General features: G+C 68.5%; 2 protein-coding genes, 1 long non-coding RNA gene and 1 other non-coding gene across 15 annotated transcripts in view; 2 read left to right on the top strand and 2 right to left on the bottom strand.

Annotated features, from left to right (window-relative positions):
• The window catches only part of BAIAP2 (BAR/IMD domain containing adaptor protein 2), a 63,446-nt gene extending 56,812 nt beyond the window's left edge, over positions 1 to 6,634 (top strand). For 4 of the 7 annotated variants that reach the window (XM_084983325.1, XM_084983322.1, XM_084983321.1 and 1 more), the window contains exon 15: positions 20 to 733. In XM_084983325.1, the coding sequence (XP_084839451.1) occupies positions 20 to 176 (157 nt within the window). In that variant the 3' untranslated portion in view covers positions 177 to 733. Of the gene's footprint in view, positions 1 to 19; positions 734 to 3,255 lie in introns of those variants that run through there. The other 3 variants (XR_014820545.1, XR_014820547.1, XR_014820546.1) reach the window with 3 other exon arrangements.
• Positions 536 to 20,290, bottom strand: part of AATK (apoptosis associated tyrosine kinase) — a 36,360-nt gene continuing 16,605 nt past the window's right edge. For 2 of the 5 annotated variants that reach the window (XM_084983214.1, XM_084983218.1), the window contains 14 exons: positions 15,635 to 15,768; positions 13,026 to 13,173; positions 10,923 to 11,002; positions 10,319 to 10,437; positions 10,088 to 10,175; positions 9,571 to 9,711; positions 9,194 to 9,327; positions 7,938 to 8,022; positions 7,738 to 7,859; positions 6,256 to 6,405; positions 3,193 to 5,854; positions 2,957 to 3,101; positions 2,660 to 2,845; positions 536 to 1,697 (listed from right to left, as the gene is read on the bottom strand). In XM_084983214.1, coding sequence (XP_084839340.1) covers positions 1,657 to 1,697; positions 2,660 to 2,845; positions 2,957 to 3,101; positions 3,193 to 5,854; positions 6,256 to 6,405; positions 7,738 to 7,859; positions 7,938 to 8,022; positions 9,194 to 9,327; positions 9,571 to 9,711; positions 10,088 to 10,175; positions 10,319 to 10,437; positions 10,923 to 11,002; positions 13,026 to 13,173; positions 15,635 to 15,768 — 4,235 coding nt within the window. In that variant the 3' untranslated portion in view covers positions 536 to 1,656. The remainder of the gene's footprint in view (positions 1,698 to 2,659; positions 2,846 to 2,956; positions 3,102 to 3,192; positions 5,855 to 6,255; positions 6,406 to 7,737; positions 7,860 to 7,937; positions 8,023 to 9,193; positions 9,328 to 9,570; positions 9,712 to 10,087; positions 10,176 to 10,318; positions 10,438 to 10,922; positions 11,003 to 13,025; positions 13,174 to 15,634; positions 15,769 to 20,290) is intronic. The other 3 variants (XM_084983216.1, XM_084983219.1, XM_084983215.1) reach the window with 2 other exon arrangements.
• Positions 8,667 to 8,745, bottom strand: MIR338 (microRNA mir-338). The gene has a single exon (NR_049172.1). It is a non-coding gene; the product is annotated as a microRNA mir-338 (primary transcript).
• LOC102158172 (uncharacterized) lies at positions 14,135 to 20,000 on the top strand. 2 transcript variants are annotated; one of them, XR_014820588.1, is made up of 6 exons: positions 14,135 to 16,489; positions 16,781 to 17,586; positions 17,753 to 17,883; positions 18,013 to 18,167; positions 18,312 to 18,843; positions 19,736 to 20,000. It is a non-coding gene; the product is annotated as an uncharacterized LOC102158172 (long non-coding RNA). The 2 variants fall into 2 exon arrangements; XR_014820587.1 differs by having other exon boundaries at positions 14,188 to 16,489; positions 18,448 to 18,843.

Raw genomic sequence — 20,290 nt, 5'->3', positions numbered from 1 at the left:
GCCATGGTGGTGGCAGCAGCGTCCTTACCCAGCAAGAAGTCCCAGGCAGCACACGCTCCTCCCAGACCCTCCAGGAAGGGGCTCTAGAGCCTGAGCCACCTGCGCGCAGCCCAGGACCCGAAGCAGAGGGGCCGAGGCCCTGGAAGCAGGTCAGGTGGGGAGAGGCGGGGTCGTAGGTTACATTTGGGGTGGGGATGCACAGAAGCCCGAACGCCTCAAAACCCTCCTTGCCCCCCCGCTCCCCTAAGCCTGGTGCTGAGGGGCCGGGGCAGCCGCTGGAGATACCTGTGGGTCCCCTGCCCCATCCTTACCTCATCCCTAGGCAGGGCCAACTTCCGGGCCAGCAGAGAGGGGTGCAGGCCTCAGGCCCCCACCCGGGCACACTGGCGGCCCGGATCCCTGTCTCCCTCTGCCGAGGGGAGCCACAGCGGCTGGGGGAGGCGTGGCCTCCCTCCCGCACCCTCCCCTGTGGTCCGAAGGGACCGCTGGGACCCCTACCCCGGGCTTTAGCTGCAGACTCCAAAAGAAAACACACTTATTAGCATGAAGGCTTCTTTTTTTTCCTTAGCTTCGATTTCTCTTAAAAAACAAACAAAAAAGGAACAAGAAACTCATTGCACCAGCATCATAAGCCTCAAACTACTAAACAACAACAAAAAAAACCACCCCAAACAAGTCCCCACCCACACCCCCAAAGCAACAATAAACGTTTACATCTCTTTGGCAACACTAACTTAAAAGCAGCCCGCATCCATTTGCTCCACGATAGCGGTTACAAAAATACCCCTGTGCTGCCCCCCCACCCCTTCCCCCTGTCCCCATCCCTGCGCTAGGAAGCCCCTGACACTGACCGTGGGCTACAGCACCCACTTTCCTTGGGCAGCGGGGCCAGGCCGGGCGGTACCCTGCAGAGGACAGCTGCCTGCACCAGCCACCCGCGGGGAACCTCTGGACCAGGGCCGTGGCGGCAGGACTGCAGCCTGAAAGGCCCCCATCTCTGGCCTGCCCACGTTGGCTATTCGCAGGGTTCCAGCGGGACCCAGGCAGGAGCAGGCCCCAACCCCATGGGGAGAGAGAGCTTACAGGTCTAGCTGATTCAGTGAAGGAAAAGCAGCCTCAGACTTGGAGCTGGGGCCCGAGAGCCCAGGTCCTCTTCGTACTCTGAGAAAATCTTGAACTGGCAGAGAGGGGGACGGGGCCAGGGAGAGGCCGTGGCAATGGGCTTGTGCCTGCTCTCATGGGGGAGGACACAGCGGCCAGCAGTACACCTCAGGGACCAGCGGACAGGGCACGTGAGGTCTCCTGGCTTCAGAGGCCCAGCAGTCCGACAGCGGAGGCCAGGGCAGAGGGGCAGCTGCAGGGCGGGCGTGGCCCGGGTCTGGGCCAGAGGGCATCTTGTGGCTAGCAGCAAACCCGAGTGTCCGCAGCGATCCTGCCCCCAGCCCAGCGCTGTGCTGGTGGGCACAGCTGCTCCACCGTCCAGGCCAGCGGCGGGCCACTCTCTCCACCCTGCTCCTCCAGGGTGCTGTGGGGGGCACCGAAGTGCTGGAAGCTGCTGCTGACCGCTGCCAGGCCGAGGTCCCCGCCACTCTCGGTCAGTCCCGCTGCTGCTGGGAACCGGACCGGCAGGGGCTCCGAGGAGGTGCCGCCAGGGCCTCAAGCCTCTTTACAGCTGCCCCCAGCATCTGCTTCTGGGCCTGTCAAACAGGAGGTGCCACATGAGTGGGGAGACGCTGGGGACCCAGGGACTCCTGAGAGGGCCCTCCCCCAGGACTCCAGCCTGGCCTCGATCCCTGGCTTAGAGCCCCTGAGCAGCTAGGCCTGCAGCTGGCCTGCCTGCCTGTGGAGGTAGCGGCTGGACCATCAGCCTTGCCACCTATCACCAGGGCTGGGCCCAGGCCCAACGCCCAGCACGCACCCTCTGGGTGCTCCTCTCACCGGGAGAGAGACAGATCTGAGAGGACTGGCTGGCCAGTCACACACGGGTCTCCTGGTGACCTGCTTGTTCAGACACCTGCTGTGAGCACACTGTGACAGGGCGGCAGGCCCTTCCCTGGAGGCCACAGCCACAGGCTGAGGGCACAGGGGCGGGGCTGGGGCCAGAGGATGAGGTGGGCTTTCAGGGAAGCCCCCAGATTGGGGGTGGGCAGCTGGGCAGGGCTGTGTCCTCCTAGTCTGAAGCTGACAGGAGTGGAGGGAGGAGGAGGTGCCCGTCGGGGCCCCTGAGCCACCACCCCCTGCTCCTCTGGACAGGAGCCATCAGAGCTGAGAGGTGCTGGGGCAGGGGGCCCGGTCACTGGATGAGACAGACCTGCAGGGGCTGGGAAGGTTCTGGCAGGAGAGGTGGGTGGGGCACTCTGGCCAGCCTGGTGCCTTCTGAGGAGGGAGAAAAGCATGGGACAGGAGAACCAGACTGTCCAGTCTCAGCCCTGGGGCACTGCCTCTCCCCAGGGAGCTGAGGCCACACACCAAGGTGGCTACGACAGACGGGCCTGGCAGGACCTGATGTCTCCAAGCCTTTTTCCCCTTCTGAAAACTGAGTCTGTCCAGAAAACAAGAAATGAGTGCTGAGCCTCGCACCCAGTAGGTGCCCCCTCTGGCTGCCCTTGCCCCCGACGCAGTTCAGGGTCCCCTCCCACCAGCCCCACCGCAGCCTCACCTCCCACGGGCCGGGCGTCCGAGTCTGAGACGTGTGTGATGGAGAAGCGGGACGCAGGCGCTGGTGAGACGGTGAAGCGCGAGAAGGGCCCGGGCGCGGCCGGCGCCGGGGGCGCCGCGGGGACCGGCGGGGTGGGCTCCTGGGCCTGCGTCAGCGGGAGGCCGTGGTCCCACTCGAACCCTCCGCCTGCAAACGCCCGCGGTCAGTGGTCAGTCGCAGCCGCGGCCCCGCCCGGGGCGCGTGGCCCCGCCTCCATCAGGACCCGCCCCCCACCCTGTGGCCCCGCCCCCCGCTCACCTTGCGTGTCGGTGCCCTCGGGAGAGCGGTCTGCCCGCCGTGGCCGGCAGGGGGCGCTGGGGGAGCCCGGGCCGCCCGCCAGGAAGGCGGGGGGCGACTCCTTCGCACCGGGGAACGGCTCCCCGAGCTCCCGGGTAGGGCTTTCCTGGAGGGTCAGAGCAGCACGTGTCTCCCGCGGCTTCCCATCCCGCCGCGGACCCCCGTCCCCCGACGCAGAGCACACGGCGGCAGCCCACCTGGTCGAAGAGGTAGACGGTGACGTCGTCAAAGAAGGACACGGCTTTCTTCTTGCGCTCCAGGTCCTCGCAGAAGGCCTCAGACAGCAGGCTGGGCATCTTCAGCAGGCTGCGCAGGTTGCGCGCGCTCTGGCTTTCCGCCACCACCACTGGCACGGGCGTCGCCTCCTCCTCGCTCTCCTCGCTCGGCTCCTGGATGCTGTAGCAGCGCAGCTCCTCGTCCGACTCGTCGCTGTCCTCGCTCTCCTCCTCTTCCTCCTCCGGCCGGCGCTCCGGAGCCGAGGGGAGTTCCGGCAGGGCCAGGCAGAGTGGGGTTCTGGAGGCACCTGGGCCCCCGGTCCGTTCCTGCAGCCCTGGCCCCGACAGCAGTCCCAGGGCCTCCTGGGGCTCCGGGCCGTGGCTCTCCGAGTTGAGTGAGACCAGAGCCTGCAGGAAAATCTTAGAACGCCCAGGACCGGGCACTGGTGGCACCTGGGCTGGCTCTTGGGGCCAGGGAGGCTCCAGCCTGGGGCCTGTGGGGCAGGCGCTGGGCTCTGGAGACGCGTCCTCAGGCAGTGGCAGTGGCAGTGGGGGCGCCTCCCCGGGGCTGGCACCCTGTGCCCCCTGGGGCACCCCAGACTCAGGGGAGGGCTGCACAGGCTGCAGCCTGGGGCTTTTCGGGTCCTCCAGGTCAGGCCCTGGCCTGCGAGCTGGGCTACTTCCTGGCTTCTCCTCAGGGCCCAGGGTGGGCTCTGGCTCGGGGTCCAGGTCTGAGAAGTAGGCAGAGTCTCGGTAGGGGTTCTTCTCGCTGAGGCCGCCCAGGGAGGCCGGGAGCCGAGTCTCGGGCCCGGGGCTCTCCCCCTCCGAGGCCGGCTCCCCAAAGGCCTCAGGCTCGTGCGCCTCCTTGAGTACAAACTCGGGGGACTCGTAGTTCTCTGTGTCATAACCACTGTCCAGGGCTCGGGGCTGCCCGCCAGGGGTGCCAGCCGCTGACGGGCTGAAGCCCTCGCAGCCACCATCGCTGGCTGAGGACGGGATGTCCAGGGAGTCCAAGGAGTCCGGGGTCCCCCCCTGCTTCTGCAGGGGGCGGAAGGCTGCTGTCACGTCTGGCTTCTCAGCCTGGGGGCCGTCGCTGGACAAGTCCGTGCAGACACCAGAAGTGGCCTCTGTCGTGTCCTCCTCTTCACTGCCCGGTGCCTCCAGCTCAGGAGAGCCGCTGCCGCTGCCGCTGCCGCTGCCCAGGGTCTGGGCCGGTTCGGGGGCAGGCGCGTGGCTGCCTGTGGGCGTGGGTGAGGCGGGCAGGGTGGGCGGGGTGCTGGCCTCCTCGGCAGGAAGCAGGGCCCCCTCCTGGGATGGGGATGGGAGGGAGGGAAGGGGCAGCTGGAGTCTGGCAGGGCCCTCGGCCTCCTCGGCAAGCCTGGGTTCTGCCTGGGGGCTGTCGCCCCCACTTACAGCCGCCTCCGTCCAGGGGGGTGTGACCAGGCAGGGGGCAGGTGACAAGCCCTCGGCAGGGTACAGATGGGGGAGGCCAAGGCAGCCGCCCAGCTCCTGCCCAGGGGAGGCCCCCTTGGGCCCAGGGAGAGGCTTTCTGGGGTCCTCTGGGGTCAGGGGAGGGCCCAGCTCAGGGACAGCCCGTGGGGTCTGCTTCACGCCAGGGCAGCAGTCCAAGTAGCCGCCTGTGTGGTCCAGGTCCCAGGATTCCGGTGCTCGTCTGCCACTGTTGTTGTTGGCTGACACGTTGGAGCTCCAGTGTCTGTGCTGGGCGGCCCTGGGCACCTCGGCCTCCCCCAGCTCCTCCCCGCCTGGGGACGGTCGGGCCCCAGAGCTCCCCGACGGGGATGTGCCCAGCGGGTCCTCGAAGAAGGGTGGGCAGAAGGCCCCCACGCCCCAGGCGATATCCTCTGCTCCCGGCTCCTCCAGCATCAAGGTCTCCGGCGAGGGTGAGCGCGAGGCGCGGGCCAGGTCGCGGGCATGGCTCCTGCACGGATAGTAGTCACAGTGGCTCCAGGGGCCGTCGGCAGGTGGCACGTGGCCCAGCAGAGGCTCCATGGCCAGCGAGGCGCCTGCGCTGCCATCAGAGTCGTCGTCGTGGTCGCTGCCATCTGGGCGCAGGGCCGCTGCTCGGGTGCTGGGGGCACAGCCGGCGCAGTCGGGGTCGTGGCCCGAGGCAGGTGCTGGGTCTTCCAAGCGGATGAAGTACTCGCTGCCCACAGAGGGGCTGTGAGCGCTGAGCACGGGCACCACGCCGGGGGGTGCGCCTTCCAGGGCGCAGAGCTCCTGCAGGCGCCCGTCGCAGCCGGGACTCAGCGCACCCCCCGGTGGCGGGAAGGCCTCGGCCCCGCGGCCCGCTTCCCACTTGTACTCAAAGTTGAGGCCTCGGCTGGTCTCTGTCACTGTCAGCACGTCGTCGCCCTCCGAGTGGAAGCTCTCCCCGGCGAACTGCTCCAACAGTGGGAAAGAGGAGGCGGCGGCCAGCTCGCCCGGGCCCCCCAGTGCCAGGCCTGCCACCCCCAGCCCCGGGCCTGTGCCGCTCCCGCCGGGCCGCAGCGAGCGCCAGCGCCGCTCGAACTCCTCCTCTGCCTCGGTGGCACCCTTGGCGCACAGGTAGGACAGCAGCAGGTGCACCTCCTCGGCCGTGGGCCGCTGCTCCGGCTGCAGCCAGCAGAACTGCATCACCTCGTACCTGCGGGGACGCGTGCCCTGGGGCTCAGTTCCCAGCCCCACAGGTGGTGCCGCCCGCCAGGACCACAGCCCCCCAAGGAGTGAGCCAGGCCGCCCTCTGCTAGCTGAGGGGCTGAGACTCCCCCTCCTCCTCACGCTCGAAATCCCCCGGGGCAGCCGAGGGGCTCCCCGGAGGCGGGCTTGGGTTTGGGAGCCGCCACTGAGCTGGCACCTCTTCCCTACGTCGTCCTTGCCCGGCCAGCAGGTGGGTCTGTGTTTTGAGTGAAGAGGCCATTCCACTGTGGGCACGGGTGGGGCCCAGAGGTCACTGCTGGCCGGGGGGCACCAGGAGGAGCCGCGTATGCTCTGGGGACTCAGAGCAACCCCCCTCCACTTCGGCCTTCCCGCCCGCAGGGTCCTCACCAGCGGTCAGAGAGGGTCAGCTGCAGCTGGGGCTTGGGCAGCTTGAGCTGCTGCTCCCGGACGGCGTAGGCCAGCACCTGCCGGTCAGAGTGGTGGGGGTAGGGCTGCGCTCCCAGCTCAAAGAGCTCCCAGATGGTCACTCCCAGGGACCTGTAGGGGTGACAGCCATCAGAGGGCCGGTGTGGCCAGCCACGGCACAGCGCATGTGGTCTCGCAGCCGTGGGTGCCAAGGGGCAGCTCCCGTGATCACACCAGTGTCCGGGGACAACCCTGCCAAGGACAGCGCCTTCCTCCAGGAAACAGGCAGGACGTGCCACCTGGCCAGGCCCAAGCCTGTGCCCAGGCCGCCTAGACAAATAAAAGCCAGACTGGCCTCCCATGAAGCGAGTCCATGCGTTTGTTCATTCATTCCCTCGCCGTGCCAAAGCCCAGACATGGCCAGGTGCAGGAGCTCCTGGTCCTGCCAGGCACCTGCAGAGGCTGCAGGGAAGGATGCGCCAGGGCTGAGGGAGGGGCGATGCTGGGGCGGGGGGGTAAAACTGGGGAGGGCTGAGGCTTGGGGAGGGGGAAGGCTAGGAGAGGGAGGGCACACTGGAGGGAAGGGGGAGGCTGGGGCTGGGGCAGGGAGGGGGCACCCAGCCAGCATGAATGAACTGGGGGAACAGGCTGGGCGGCCCGTGCACGCGGGACTGGGAGAAGGCAACAGGGTGGTGGCTTCACGAGCTCCTGGGTCCCCAGGCTGTCCTGGGGGACTGGGGGCAGAAGGACCAGAGTCGATTTGGCAACAGAGAAGTCACAGTGGCCTTTCAGAGCCACCTAGGGCAGCCAGCGTGCAGCAGGGTGCATCGGTCAGGTGGGGGGATGAGGGTGGGGAACTGGGGTGTCTGCCACGGGGCACGGTTACCAGCTCTGGAGGCCCCGTGGGCCCTCGGCAGGGGGCTGGGCCATGGAGCCAGGCCTGAGGCGTCATCAGGGGCCGGGGAAGACTGAAGGGGAGCAGGCTCAAGGCCAGGGACAGGGGACCCTCACGGCCAAGCCTCTAGAGGCTGCAGTCACAGAGACCTCTGGCCCCCACAGCCCTGTCATGGGGACGGGTGTCACTTTGAGGCCCCGTGTCCCATCAGCTTGCCCGTGTGCTCTGAGCCTGACGTCCTCAGCCGTCGGCCAGTCGGGTCCTAGGAGGCCACGGGCCGCACCTGCCAGTGCAGCTGCCCTGAGCGGTGGCACCAGGCAGTGACAGGTGGCCCCAGAAGCGCCTCATGAGGGGCCGTGTCTGGCCACCTCCTGCTGAGCGACTGGAACTGGACAGACAAGCATGTGCTCACACGTGTGGCCTTGCTTTGAGTGGCCAGCCCGCATCCCTCCAACACAAGGGAGCCAGCGGGCGGGCCCCGGGCCCTGCGTCCTCAGTGGACACTCCCTCGGGCACCAGGCAGGGCGGCCGTGAGGGCTGACGGGCACGGCGGGTTTCTGGGGGCTCACCATACGTTGCTGGCCTTGGTCTGGTCCACCACCAGCAGGTTGCAGTGCACCTCGTCCACCAGCTCGGGCGCGATCCAGCGCAGCGGCACCCACAGCTGGTCAGCGGTCACAAAGTAGTCCTCCTGTCGCAGGCGGGACAGGGTCACCCTGCGGCCCGCGCGGCCGGCCCGGCCCCGCCCCGCCCCGCCCCGCCCCCTCACCCTGTATTTGCCGTGAGACAGGCCGTAGTCACCAATCTTCACCGTCAGGTCGGCCGTGAGCAGGCAGTTCCTCAGGGCCAGGTCACTGGGGGCGGGAGGGCAGGGTCAGTGGCCGCGCCGGGCAGGGGCGTCTGGGGAAGGGGGGCTGGGCCACCGGTCGCCGCCGAGCGCATCCTGGGCTCGGCCTGGTGGAGGGTGGGTGGAAAGGGGCAGCCGAGTGGCTGGCCGCCCTCCCGTGCCCAGAGCCCCGGCCCCGCCCGGCATCAGGCACTTTGAGGGCCCGAGTGGCTGCAAACGTTACAGCCCGAGGCCCGGAGCCAGCTAGAAGGCCCTGGGAGGAGGAGGCCGGGCTCACAGAAACGCCAGCCACTCCCCTGCATCTCCTCGGACTCGGACACCACTGACCCGTCCCTCAAGGGCAAGGCAGCCCGGGACACCGCAGTGTCTCCTCGCCCACCCCACTGCCACCCCCGGCTCCCCGGGGTCCTGCCCCACCCCGCCCACGCAGGGCCCCCCGGCAGGACGGGGCTGTGGAGTGCCTGCCTGCAGCACAGCTGGTCACCCCCCTCCACTGCCTTGGCTGCCGGTTCCCCCTCTGCCTCCCTGGTGGCCCCCAGGGTGTCTGGGGCTCGGGGGTCGGCACGGCCCGGCCACATGCTGCTGCGCCGGGGGCCACAGACGGGCGCTTGGGGCTGGGTGGGCGCGGCGGGCAGGTCGGGCGGCTGGCAGCTGCCCTCTTCAACAAAATCACTGATGCTGGAGTTGCGTGTGTCATCACTCAGCACCAGGATATTGTTGGGGAGGACGGCCCGTGCGCTGTCCGGGGCTGGCGGGGCCACATCCATCACCACCTCTTCCGGCGCGTCCCCCACGCTGGGCCCCAGCCCGGCCTTCTGACTCCAGGGGCCAGGGCGGGAAGCAGGGCAGAGCCCCCCACCCCCCGCCACCCCCGGGGCCTGAGGGAGACAGAAAAGAGCAGGGGCTGGCATAGGGCCACCAGGCAGCACCGACTGCCTTGGGGACTGTGTGCCTGCCCACGCCAGCTGGACTGTGGGCGAGGCCTGGCTTGACCATCCTGCAGAAGCAGGCTTCCAACTCCCGTCGGCCTGGTGTCTTTTATTTGACTGACTCCCTTCGTGCAGAGATCCCCAGAGGCTGAATTAGGACTAACCCGGTTAAGTGAGGACCCACCTCCTGCGGCCCCGAAGCAGGTGTAGGCCGTGCAGAGAGCGGGTGGGCCGCCCGCGCGCCCTCACCTGTGCACGTAGTTGTGGCGATGCAGGTGCAGAACGCCGCAGGCCACCTCGCAGGCCATGCGCTGCAGGGTCAGGGGGTCAGGCGCCATGGACTCTGCCACCCGACAGCTCCGCAGGTAGCCCTTGAGGTCCCCCTGCCAAGAAGGGCAGCATGGTCACCTGTCAGCCCACGGTGGGCCCACCAGCAAGGGCAGGTCCCAGCCCCTCGGTCCCCGGCAGAGCCCGCAGAGGTCAGCTCTCAGCGACAGGACCCCACCGGCAGCCCTTCAGGGCCGTGTCCCGAGAGCCCGGCCGCTCACAGCTGATGGGTGGCAGACAGGCCACCCAAGCACGGACGCCAGAGCCCATGACCAGAGGGTCTGTGGCAGCTCCCTGACCTGTGACACTGCTCGGCTCCAGGGAGGGCTCAGCTCACTGGGGACGCCCCAGGAGGTCGTGGCGGCCGCCAGGAGCCCGGAAATTTCACAGCGGGGACGCCAAGTCTGCGCCAGGGGCCCCTGTCGGCAAGCGACTCGTTGCTGGAGTTGGGGGGGGTGAAGGACCAAGGGCAGGCAGGTGAGGCCGTGGACACAGACCGGGGGTGGGGGGTGGGCATGAGCCTCCCACGGGGGCCTGGCTGCCTCTCAGGAGAACTGCCACCACGCCGGGCAGCACAGGCCAATGGGGAAGCAGCCGGGCCTCCCCAGGGTGCGGTGGAGCCCAGCACTCTGCCCCTCAGGCCGCCTCTGGGAGGTAGTGGCGCAGGGCCCCCCCAGACCCGGCTCTTTGTGAGGCCCATGCGCTGGGGGGAGGGGGCGGAGTCCCCAGCTCAGCAACAGCCCCTCGTCGGGGAGGCTGGGCCCACCTTGGAGAAGCCCAGGGCAGGGCTGGAGGGCCAGGGCGCGGGCCACTCACCATGGGGCAGAATTCCATCACCAACAGGTAGGGCGTCACCTCGGCGCACTGGGCCAGGCACTGGAGCAGGTTGCTGTGCTGCAGGGCCCTGCGGGAGCAGCAGAAGCCCCTGACTCTCCCCGGGCAGGAGGCCCAGGCGGGCCGGCGGGCGGCGCAGAGGCGCCTGGTGACCTGGGCCCCGTGGCCCAACCTCCCGCCGGCTGCCTGCCCCGCCCTCCGGGAGCCACCCACCTGTAGGGCTGCGCCTCCTCCAGGAACTGCACCTGCTCCTGCACGCTGGCGCTCGCTTTCAGCTCCTTCACCACCACCTGGGTGCTGCTGATCCCCGAGTTCACCTCCCCGAGGAACACCTGCGGGGCGGGTGTGGCCAGTGGGCGGCCTCCGCCCTCCCCGCGCTCCACCCCGGCCTCGCTCTTCCCCCCCACCAAAGCCCTTCTCTTTCCGTGCCTCCCTTGCTCATCTGCAAAATGGGTTCTGGACCCTCCCGGGGTGAGACTCTGCCTTGTCTGCCCCTCAGGTGTTCTTAGATCAGTGAGGAAGGTGGTCCTGCTGTCCCACCCAGGCTGCTGGCCCGAGAGAGGCCAGGACCAAGAGGCCGCGGCCCTCCCCTGCCCTCCCCCTCCAGCCCAATCAGAAGCGCCTCCCAGCAGGACCCCCGCATCTGCAGAGAAGGGGCTCCAGGACCTTGAGGTCCCCAGGGAGGGGCTCGGCAGGTGGGGCCTGGAGAGGGGACCCCAGGGCTGGGGAGGCTCCTAGGAGAAGGGCTCCACCTGCTAGGTGAGAGAGGGGACCATGGTGCCCGCTTCCATCCCCACCCCCACCGCCAGCCACTCACCTTCCCGAACCAGCCGTGGCCAATCTCCTCCAGGTACAAGAGGCTGTGCCGGCCCAGGTCCGTGGACTTGAGCAGCTGCACTGTAAGGGCGGCAGGGGGTGGGGGGCACTCAGAGACGCCCGCTCAGGCTGCCTCTTTGCCCCCGGCTCCCTCCCCCGGCCCCTTGAGGGGCTGCCTGCCTAGCCCATTCTGGGCGGCCGCCCTGAGCCCCCTGCCCCCTCTCAGCAGGGGCTGCCATCAGGAGCAGGCCTGCTGCCCAGGGGATGTTGCTCAGCGGGCCTGGGAAGCCTGTGCCCCAGGCGACAGGGACAAGCCAGGCAGGAGAAAGCAGAGCCTGGAGCTGGGACTGGCACACAGGCACTGCTGGGCGGGTGGCGTGGCTGGGGCGGAGGCCATGGGGAGGAGGGCAGCGGAGTGGCCCGTCCCCTCACCCCTGCCGCGGGCTGGCATTCCAGCACCAGGCGTGCCAAAGGCCCCTTTGTTGGGGGCTGCTTGGCACAGCCCCGTACGGCACACACTGAGCCCATTCTCCTGCAGGCCGGGCTGGGTGAGGTCAGCGGGGAGGAAGGGCCAGGGCTGCTGAGCCCACTCCCACCCCGTCGGTGCCCCAAGGGATTCCCCGAATTCTGCTCCCACGCCAACTGCCCAGAGGGCTCGGGGGGCAGGCTGAGCCTGGCAGCCAGCAGACCCTGAGGGTAAGAGGCTGCTCCCAGGGCCGGAAGCCTGAGTAGAATTTAGGGTAAGGTCTCCCCACGCAGGCTCAGTGGTCCTGACGGTGAACCTGGGGCAGCGATGGAGGTGGAGCACGCAGACGGCCAGCCAAGGGGGAAGATCTCCTGGAAGCTGCTGGAGGCCTGGTGGGCCAGCGCCAGGGGTCCTGGGGTCTGTGCCCACGAAGCCAGGCTGCAGGGCCCCGAGCCTGGGCCTGGCTGGGCCATCTTCCCCCAGGGCTTAGAAGGGTGGCACCTGCTGCCCAGGTTTTTAATCCTTGACTCCCCCCAGGTGGGCTGCCCTCCGAGCATCACCCCAAATCTCTCCCCCTCCCCTACAGAAGCAGAGTAGCCTACAGAGGACAGACCAGCACTAAAAAATAGAAAAAACGGGCAATCGTGGCTCTGTCCTGGGTCCCCAGCCCCCTTGTCCTCAGGGACAGTCCCTTCAGGGGTGTGGGAAGCTGGGTGGCAAAGATTCTTTGGGGTCCCAGATGCACGCACTGCTGGGACCTGGGGGGCAGGGGCCCCTGGGATGGCCCCTGCCCCACACCAGCTCCTAGGGTCCAGCAGCATCAGCACAGGCTCAGAGACTCCCATGGTCACCTTGGAAAGCCGGGGGGCCGCTTACAGAAGAGACCCCATCTCTTTTGCGGGGTGTTCCTTTGGGCCAGTCAATGGAGGGGCCCTGGGCCCTGCAATTCTTGCCTAACTGGTGAGGTCTCCTCCAGGAGACACTGGCGGACGAAGGCCCCCAAACCGTGACTCCTGGGAAGGCGGCATCCTGGCCAGAGCCCAGCAGAGCCCAGAGGACAAGCAGAGCCCGAACAGGCTCTGACACCGCCCTGGTGCTCCTGGAGGAGGCCCGAGGCCAGGGACCCCCCACCAGCCTCCAGACACAGCAGGGAGTTCTCTCAGGGCTGGCATCAGGCAGACCTGGGTTCAAAGCCCAGCTTGGCCATTGAGCTGTAACCTCCGGAGTTTAGGCCCCGGATCTGCCGCGTGGGTGGTCAGCCTGGTGGAGGCACCCCGGGACGGGGCAAATGGGAGATACGGAAAGGAAGCCACGGGAAGAGGCCCCACCTGTCCCCACCCCGGGGTCCTGGTCCTGAGTGAAAGGCCCATTCACAGCCCCGCCCACGCAGGGAGCCCCTCCCTGGCACGGAGGAGGGGCCGCGCCTGGGTCCAGCATCCCGAGGGCAACAGAGAAGCCCCACCTCCCAGCACATAGATGCCCATCCCAGGACCGGGGCAGCAACCCGTGCCAGCCCAGCAGCAGGCAGGCTCCCAGAGCCCCAGGTCCCTGCAGAAGGGGGCGCACGCCAGCCCCTTGCCTCCCGCCCCGGGAGCACTGACCCCGGGCTGCACCTGCGCCCCCCGGGGGCTCACTCACCTGAGCGCCCAGGCTGCTTGGCCATGGGCAGGGAGACCTCGGTGAGCGGGAGGACATACACGTCAGGCCCGTTGGGAGCCGCTGCCGCCGGGGAGCCCTGTGCCGAGAAGTCGGCCGCAAACTCTTCCCCCTCGGCATTCTCAAACTCCTGGGCCAAGCAGGGGACACGGTGAGCTCCAGGGCTCCCGAGACGGGGAGGGGCGGGGACGAGGGGTGCAGGCTGGCTCTGAAAGGCCCCTTTCTTCCCAGGGCCCAGCTCCCACCAGCACCCCTGCCAGCTGCCCCCTCCACCCGCCTCCTCACTCCTCAGGGCCGAAAACAGACCCCACGCCAAGCCACCCGCCTCCCCAGGGCCACCAGCTGCCCCAGGAAGGCGGGTTTTCCTCCCACAGGCAGAGCCTCAAGGGCGGAGGCCGTGAGCCCCAGAGCAGCCGCGTCTCCCCCGCCTCTGCCCACTCGCACCCACGCCCACCAGGCTCAGGTCTGGATGGGCAGCACAGGCCTCAGGTTGGCAGCGGATGCGGTGGGACTGGAAGCCAGCTGCCCCTGCCCATTGAGCCACCCCCCACCAGCAGCCTTCGGCCTGGGGGCCGCCCAGGCTCATCTGCCTGGGGTCATGGCTGGGGTTCCAGGACAGCAGCTTCCTCACAGCACCCCCTCCTGCCTCAGCAGTCAAGCCACTGAGTGCCCACCCCCTGCCCCACCGGGTAAAGCATTCCTGAGCGCCCACCCCGCCTTCAGCCCCAGGCCTGCAGGTCCCCTGGACCTTGACCCAGGTAGCCGGCAGCCGGCCACTCTCTGGGCTCCGTAGAGCTGGCTCAGTTGGTATTTTGAAGGGCGCTGCCACCCTGCCTGTCTCAGGAGGCCCCCTCCCCGATCGAGCACCTCCTGAGCGGAGGGCCAAGTCTCCCAGGAGTCCTGAGCCAGAGGCGGAGCCGCGGTAACCGTGCAGCGGGCCGGCCTGACCCCAACAGCCCACTGCCCAGGGCTCAGCTTCCACGGAGCTGCGGGCGGGCCGCCCCCGTGGGCAGGCAGCTGGAGCGGGAGCCAGGAGGCCTGGGTTCCTCCCCCTGCTGCTGTGATCAGCGGGCCCTGCTTTCTCGGAGCTCAGTTTCTTCAGCTGCAGTCGGGATGCCCCTGAGGGCCGGTCCTGGTCTGTACCCAGAGGGCACAGGGCCACTGGGGACAAGGCCTGCCGCGAGTCCCCTCCGCAGGGCCCAGGAGACCACCCTTGGGCCCCGGGACTGTCAGGACCACCCCCAGCCTGAATGCCAACCCCGCCTTGGGGTCTGCCCTGCCCCAGCCCGTTACCTGACGGTGCCACCCAGAGGCCCGCGGGACGGAGCCAGCAGAGCGGGCGATCAGGTAGGACAGCGTGAGCATTGCGGCCCAGCCCCTGCCCCCCCGACGGCCCCCGGCAGCAGCGGAGCCCAGCACCGGCCCGCCAGAGCCCAGGCGGGAGCCCGCTGTGCAGGCCGCCCTCCCACCCAGGCGAGCTGGTGCTGGAATGTTCCGGGCACCATGTTCCCAGGAGGTGAAGGGGGCAGGGGTAGGAGGGGCCGCGCTGGCCCTTGTGTGGGGCCTTGTTCTCCCAGCCCCCCGCGGAGGGGCTACTTATACCAGAGCCCAGGGCCCCACCCCGGGCTCCCGCCCCCACTGCGCCGCTCCGGCCCCTGGATGCTCCAGGAAGACGCCAGCAGGTCGGGGAGACGGGCCCGGCGCAAGGACACCCAAGCAGGGGCTCGGCGTGGACCCCAGGCTCTCAGCTCCCCGGGCCCCCGAGAGGATGGCCCGGCCATGAAAGGCGGCAAAGTCACCTTTGCAAAGACATGCGACAGATGCGCCGGGCAGGAGGGAGGGCACCGCTGCCCTAGAATAGGGTGAGGGCTGGGCTGTGGGTCGCTTGGCATGGCGACAAGGCCCAGGGCTCTGTGCCGGGCGGCCCCTCCCCTCCTGACCCTGCCGGCCCAGGAATCTGACCTCCGGCCCCGAGTGGGCAGCGGACGGCCACGGGCCCCGCTATGTGCTAGGTTGGCAGAACTGCCACGGGGCGGGGCGGGGGTGGGGGGGGCTGCGGCTGGGTCCTCAGCTCCAGCTCCTTCTCCGGGTCCTCCATGCTCGGAGCTGCAGCTGAAGGTGGGGGGCAGCCGAGAGCGCTGCCGGCCTGGGGAACGACCCTGGGAGCGGAGCCCCCGAGGCGGGTGGCCTCCATCGTTTCCCCAGGGGGCAGAAGACACCAAAGGGAGGCGACCCCAGCCAGAGAGGATCTCCGATGCCAGGAAGCATATCTGAGCAACCTTGGTTTCCCTTTGCTGATTCCGACGGGCGAGGGTTCGAGGACGCCGTGCGCATGGAGCCCGGGAGCCCCCCGCGTGGGCTCCGGACCCCTGTGGCCCCCTCGAGGCCCCTCCTCACCAGCATGGGGTGCTGGGCCCACAGAGGCCCGACGCCGAGCGTGAACAGCGTGAGGCCAGGCCCCCACAGGGGACCCCAAATGGGGGAGGCACTGGCTGGGAGGCCAGTGGGGACCCAGACCCGGGTCTCTGCGGTCCCCAGGGGGCCCGGCCTCTGGGATCGCATCCATAGCCCCCGAGGCCCCCAGCCCTCACCTTGAAGCCGATGCCGCCCTTCTTGCAGCACAGGCAGGCCAGCATGAGGGCAATGACGGTGAAGAGCCCGGAGAAGGACACGGCCACCACGGACAGGGAGGACGACCAGGAGAGCTCGCTGAGCGGGGCGCCGTCTGCAAGGGAGACAGCGCTCAGGGGCAGCCGGGCCGAACCCCGGGCTCCACAGCCCCCAGACTCATGGAGGGCTGAGCCTCTGCACCCTGAGCCTTGCTCTAAGCACCCCCCACCCTGGGAGGCAGCGCTGTTGGGCCCAAGCCAGGTGGACACCCAGGGCGGCCACGGGGGCCCAAGCCTGCCATCCACGGCCAGCCCCTGGGTGCTGCACTGACCTCACCAGGGGGCACGGGGCTGGCAGAGCAGCCGATGCCCACTTGGCTCCCACTTCTGGGGGCTCATGGACATCCCTCCGTGAGGTCAGGGTCTCAGGGCTGCGGGGACCCCCTCCCCCATCTCTCTCAGACTGGCTCGCCCCCCTCACCCCTCTGGAGCGTGCCCCAGGGCTGTCATTGTCGCCAAGGCGATGAGATGACACCAGTCAAGGCTGTGAGACCCCAGGGGGCTGGGATTGAGGGCTGGCAGCTGTCCCCTGGCCACATGCCAGGCTCCGGGCAGCAGGGGGCCAGGGCCAGGAGATAGAACACCCTCCAGCCTGAGGCTTGGGGACCCTGGCCCGAGAAAGCCAGCAGCAGAGGTCTCCAGCAGCCTGGTGTTCTCCAGTCGCTCTCTTGCAGAATGCCCACTGAGGCCCCCGGCGCTGCTTTTGTCCTGAGGACAGCAGCGCACCTTCCGCAGCACCTGTGGCCCCTGGACGTCTGTCACCCGAACCCTCGCCAGGTGGGGAACCCGTGATGTGAGGGCAGCACGAGGTGGCCCCTCGATGGGTAACATGGCCCCCAAATTAGGGCCCCGAGCTGCCCCACTCCCTGCCTGAGCCAGGGCTTGGGGGAGGCTGGGCCCAGCTGGTGGCTGCAGGATGCTGTGGTGGGGCCAGCCGGGTGTCCCCTACATGGAGGACAAGCTCAGCAGGCTGGCAACCCCACCCGGCCTGCCCTCCTGCCCCACCACTGCTCAGCACACACCCCCTCCCCAAGGACTTTCTGTCTCATTCCTGACACCCCCGCACAGGGTGGAGAGGCTGGCACCCGGCAGCTCAGTCACCCCAGAGGAGACCTCAGAACCTCGGCTGTGTCCCTGGGTCCCATGGGGCTGCGAGCAGCTGCCTCACAGGCCAGATTTCAGGCGTGTGCTTGTGGGCGTGCCTGTGCACACACCCCCACCCACGCGTAAGCCCCCACTGGGCTCTCCCACCCCAACCGCACACAGGCCCTTGGCCCCGGCATGTACTCGGCGGAGGGTGCCGAGCAGGCCTGGCTGCCGCAGCCCCCTGAAGCCAAAGCGCCCTCAAGGATGTGCCGTTGCCATGGTGACCCGTGGGCACTCAGCAGGCGCCCCTCCCGCCAGCCACCTCCCCAAGCAAGTGCTCCCCCAACTCCGTCTCCTGGCCAGTCCCGAAGCTGAAAGAAGGCCAGTCCTCGGGGCTGCACGGGCTGTTTGGGGGCAGGAAACCTCAGGAGGCCCAGCCTCAGCCCCCACCCTGGTCCCGGGGTGTGGCCGTCCCCTGGGTCCCCTCCAGGTCCCCCGGCAGGTCCCGGTCAATCAGCATCACGTGCTCCTCTCAGCAGCAGAGGAAGCGGGGCACTGAGTGGGCCTCCCCCACCCCCGACGCCCATGAGGGTGGCTCTGTGGGGGTGGGGAGATGACCAGACAGGTGGGTGGAGCCAGAAAGGGCCTCCCAGAGGCTGCAGACCTGACGTTTCAAACCTCCAAACCCCTCCCATTTCTGGAGCCTCCCCAAGGCTGCAAGTCGAAACCACAGCAGTGCCCCTGAGACTGGAGCAGGTGATAGGACTGTCACCGCAGGAGCTTTGCAGGTGAGGACCCAGGCCTGTGGGAGCCAGGAGGTGCTGTCGGCCACCAGGGGGACCGCGCCCCACCCTCCGGGCCCGGGGAGGGTCCTCCAGCATCGCCCCCAGAGCCCTGAGGCCGCCCAGGGGGCCCGCGCCCCCCACTGCCCACACGTAGGCTTCACTCACTCAGGTCCTGCACCCCGGCCACCCCCAGAGCTGCTGCAGCTCTTCTTGTTTTGTGACCACCTCAGCGAGAGGAGTGACCGCCCAGGACACTCTCTGGGTCGAGGCCCAGGGGACACCCAGAGCCCCACGGAGCCCGTAAGCAACATGCTGGAGCCGGAACACAGTTGGGGAGCAGCAAGGCAGAGGGGTCCTCTGGGGGTGGCGGTGCCCCCAGGTTGTCCTCAGCACCACCCCGCTGCCCATTGCTCCCACGCCTCCACACAGGGTGGACCTCAGGCTGTGTGCCAAGGCCAGCTGGCCAGGGGTGCCTGACGCCACGTGCCCAGTTTGGCAGGGCCCCCCCCTCCCCCGCTCCAGGACTGAGCAAGGCCAGGCCCGGCCACATGCCACCAGCCACCTCACCTCGCGCACCCGGACAGGTGAGCCCCAGGTTGCCCCAGCCTGCCCACTGCACGGGCCCCAGCCACCCCGTCCGCCCGTCCGTCCCCTGGCAGCGCACAGGTGAGCACAGGTAGGCCGGAAACGCGTCTATTGCCACATCTATCCCTGCTCCGTCCACTCAGAGGCCCGGCAGCAGTGACCCCCGAAACCATGCCCGCGGTGCCAGGCCGCTTCCAGAACACTCCCAGGCCCGCTTCAGCACAGCGTCGCGTGTGCCCGGGAAGACAAGGTCGCAGACGGCTCTGCTGTTTGTTTCAGAAACTCACTGGAAAACCCACTTAGACAAACCTCACGCCACGCAGCTCTTCATCACGGAGCGCCCAGCCACAGCTCTGCCCCCCGGCCTCGCCACCCACCTTCGCGTGACTATGGGGCCGAAGCGAGCCCAGCACGGAGGCCCCCTTCCAACCAGACCCTGAGCCCAGACACATCCGCCTGGCCCTCGGCCTGGGGTTCGCCCACACCGGCCCTCGGGAGGGCAGGCCGGCTGGGTCTGGGCTCCAGGGAGCCCACTGAGCTGTAACCAGGGCGTCACAAGCGCCGCTCGGCAGTGATGCACCGGTTGGTGGGTCCGCGCTGCCCACCAGGTGGCGCTCTCTGGCCGGCTCCTGTGCGAGGGCTCAGCCGGGAGAGCCTTCGCCAACACACCCGCAGGTGAGCAGAGGAGCAGAAAGGCCCAGCGCACACATCACCCCGCTAGCCCCCTCTGTGACCGCGAGGGGCTCCGGGACTGGGGCCTGGGCGCTGCAGGGTGAGGACCCAGGCACGAGGCTCCCTCCAGGTGGCCATGGAAGACCCTGGATGTGGGGGAGAGACACCCCGCTTATGGGGTGATGGCTGGCTCAGAGGGGCGCATGCAGCTCAGGAGACCGAGCGTGGGGCTGCTGTATCCTACCCCACGGCCTCGGCTGACACCCTGTGTGGCAGGAGGGTCCCCCGAGGGGCTGCCCCGCTGGCTGGCTGTGCCTGGCCCAGGACCCACCCCATGACACGGTCCCGAGACCCCATCCCTGCCCCAGACCCTGCCTGCAAAACAGAAGGGAGCGCGTGCAACCGAGCAGAGCCCTGTGGGGCTCCTGGGCACACAAGCCTCCCTGTGTCCCCCATTTCTTGTTCCTGGAAGTGGGCCTCATCCAGCCTCCAGGGCCATCCCTGCATTCCAAGGGGCAGGCGCAGACAGGTGCTGCTCAGGGAAGGGAGGGGGGCAGAGACCCGGGAGGGGCCGTCAAGCAGCAACAGTGCGGCCGTGGGGTGGGATCCTGGTTCCCTCTCAAGGGACACGCGTAATGACACAGGCACCTCACCCAGCTAAGGGAAAAGGTGTAGCCCTCATGCTCCTCTTAGAAACGAAAACTTTAAAAGCGAGCAGCTCAGAGTCCTCCCTGTCCTTCCCCCTGGCTCCATCGCCCTAAACACAATCACCCACAAGCTGACGATCAGGCACCCCAGCACACCTGCCTGGGAGCCAGAGGTGACAAGCTCCTGAAGTCTTGCAGGAACGTTCCCGGCCTGTTCTCACCTCTGCCTGATTTGCCCTTTTCTCCAGTCCTGTGACTCGGGGCAGGGACCCAGAAGACCCCTCACCATCAGGCCGAGACCGCCCGACGCCAGCTTTGAGGACTAAGACGCCCCCGAGCAAAGAAGGAGGCACGTCCGCCCTGTGCTGATTCCTGTGTGAAAACTGCCTTCTCCCTTTCCCGTCAGACTCGCTGTAACTCTTCCCAGTGCAGGCACGGTCTTGGAGGCATTAGCTTGCTGAGGCCTCCTCTGCCCGGCAAAGCCGTAAGAGCCAGCTTTTTCTGCCTCCATAACTCGGGCTCCTGGTCTCTATTCGGTACCAGTGGACAGAGGCCAAATTCTGGCAACACACCCACCGCACAAAGCACAGGGGCCGCCTTGGAAGGTCCTGGCAGGGGCAGCGGCTCCCAAGGCAGCGCAGGGTCAAGGTCGCTCCAGGAAGGAGGGTGCCAGGGACAGAGGGGAGGGAGGCTGCTAAGAGAAGAGAGATGCCCCCCTCCACCAAGGAGCCCCCTTGCAGGGCCACTCGCTGCTGAGACCTGGGCCTGCGGTCCTGCCCACAGGAGAGGGGCAACCTCGTGCC

This window comes from Sus scrofa, chromosome 12 (genome assembly GCF_054392235.1).
Source record: "Sus scrofa isolate SSC_HxYL_T2T_F1_AM1 chromosome 12, Sscrofa_HxYL_maternal_Yorkshire_Landrace_v2.0, whole genome shotgun sequence".
NCBI classification, from domain to species: domain Eukaryota; kingdom Metazoa; phylum Chordata; class Mammalia; order Artiodactyla; family Suidae; genus Sus; species Sus scrofa.
The sequence above is the reverse complement of the archived record's forward strand: the minus strand, read 5'-3'. Positions and strand labels throughout refer to the sequence as shown.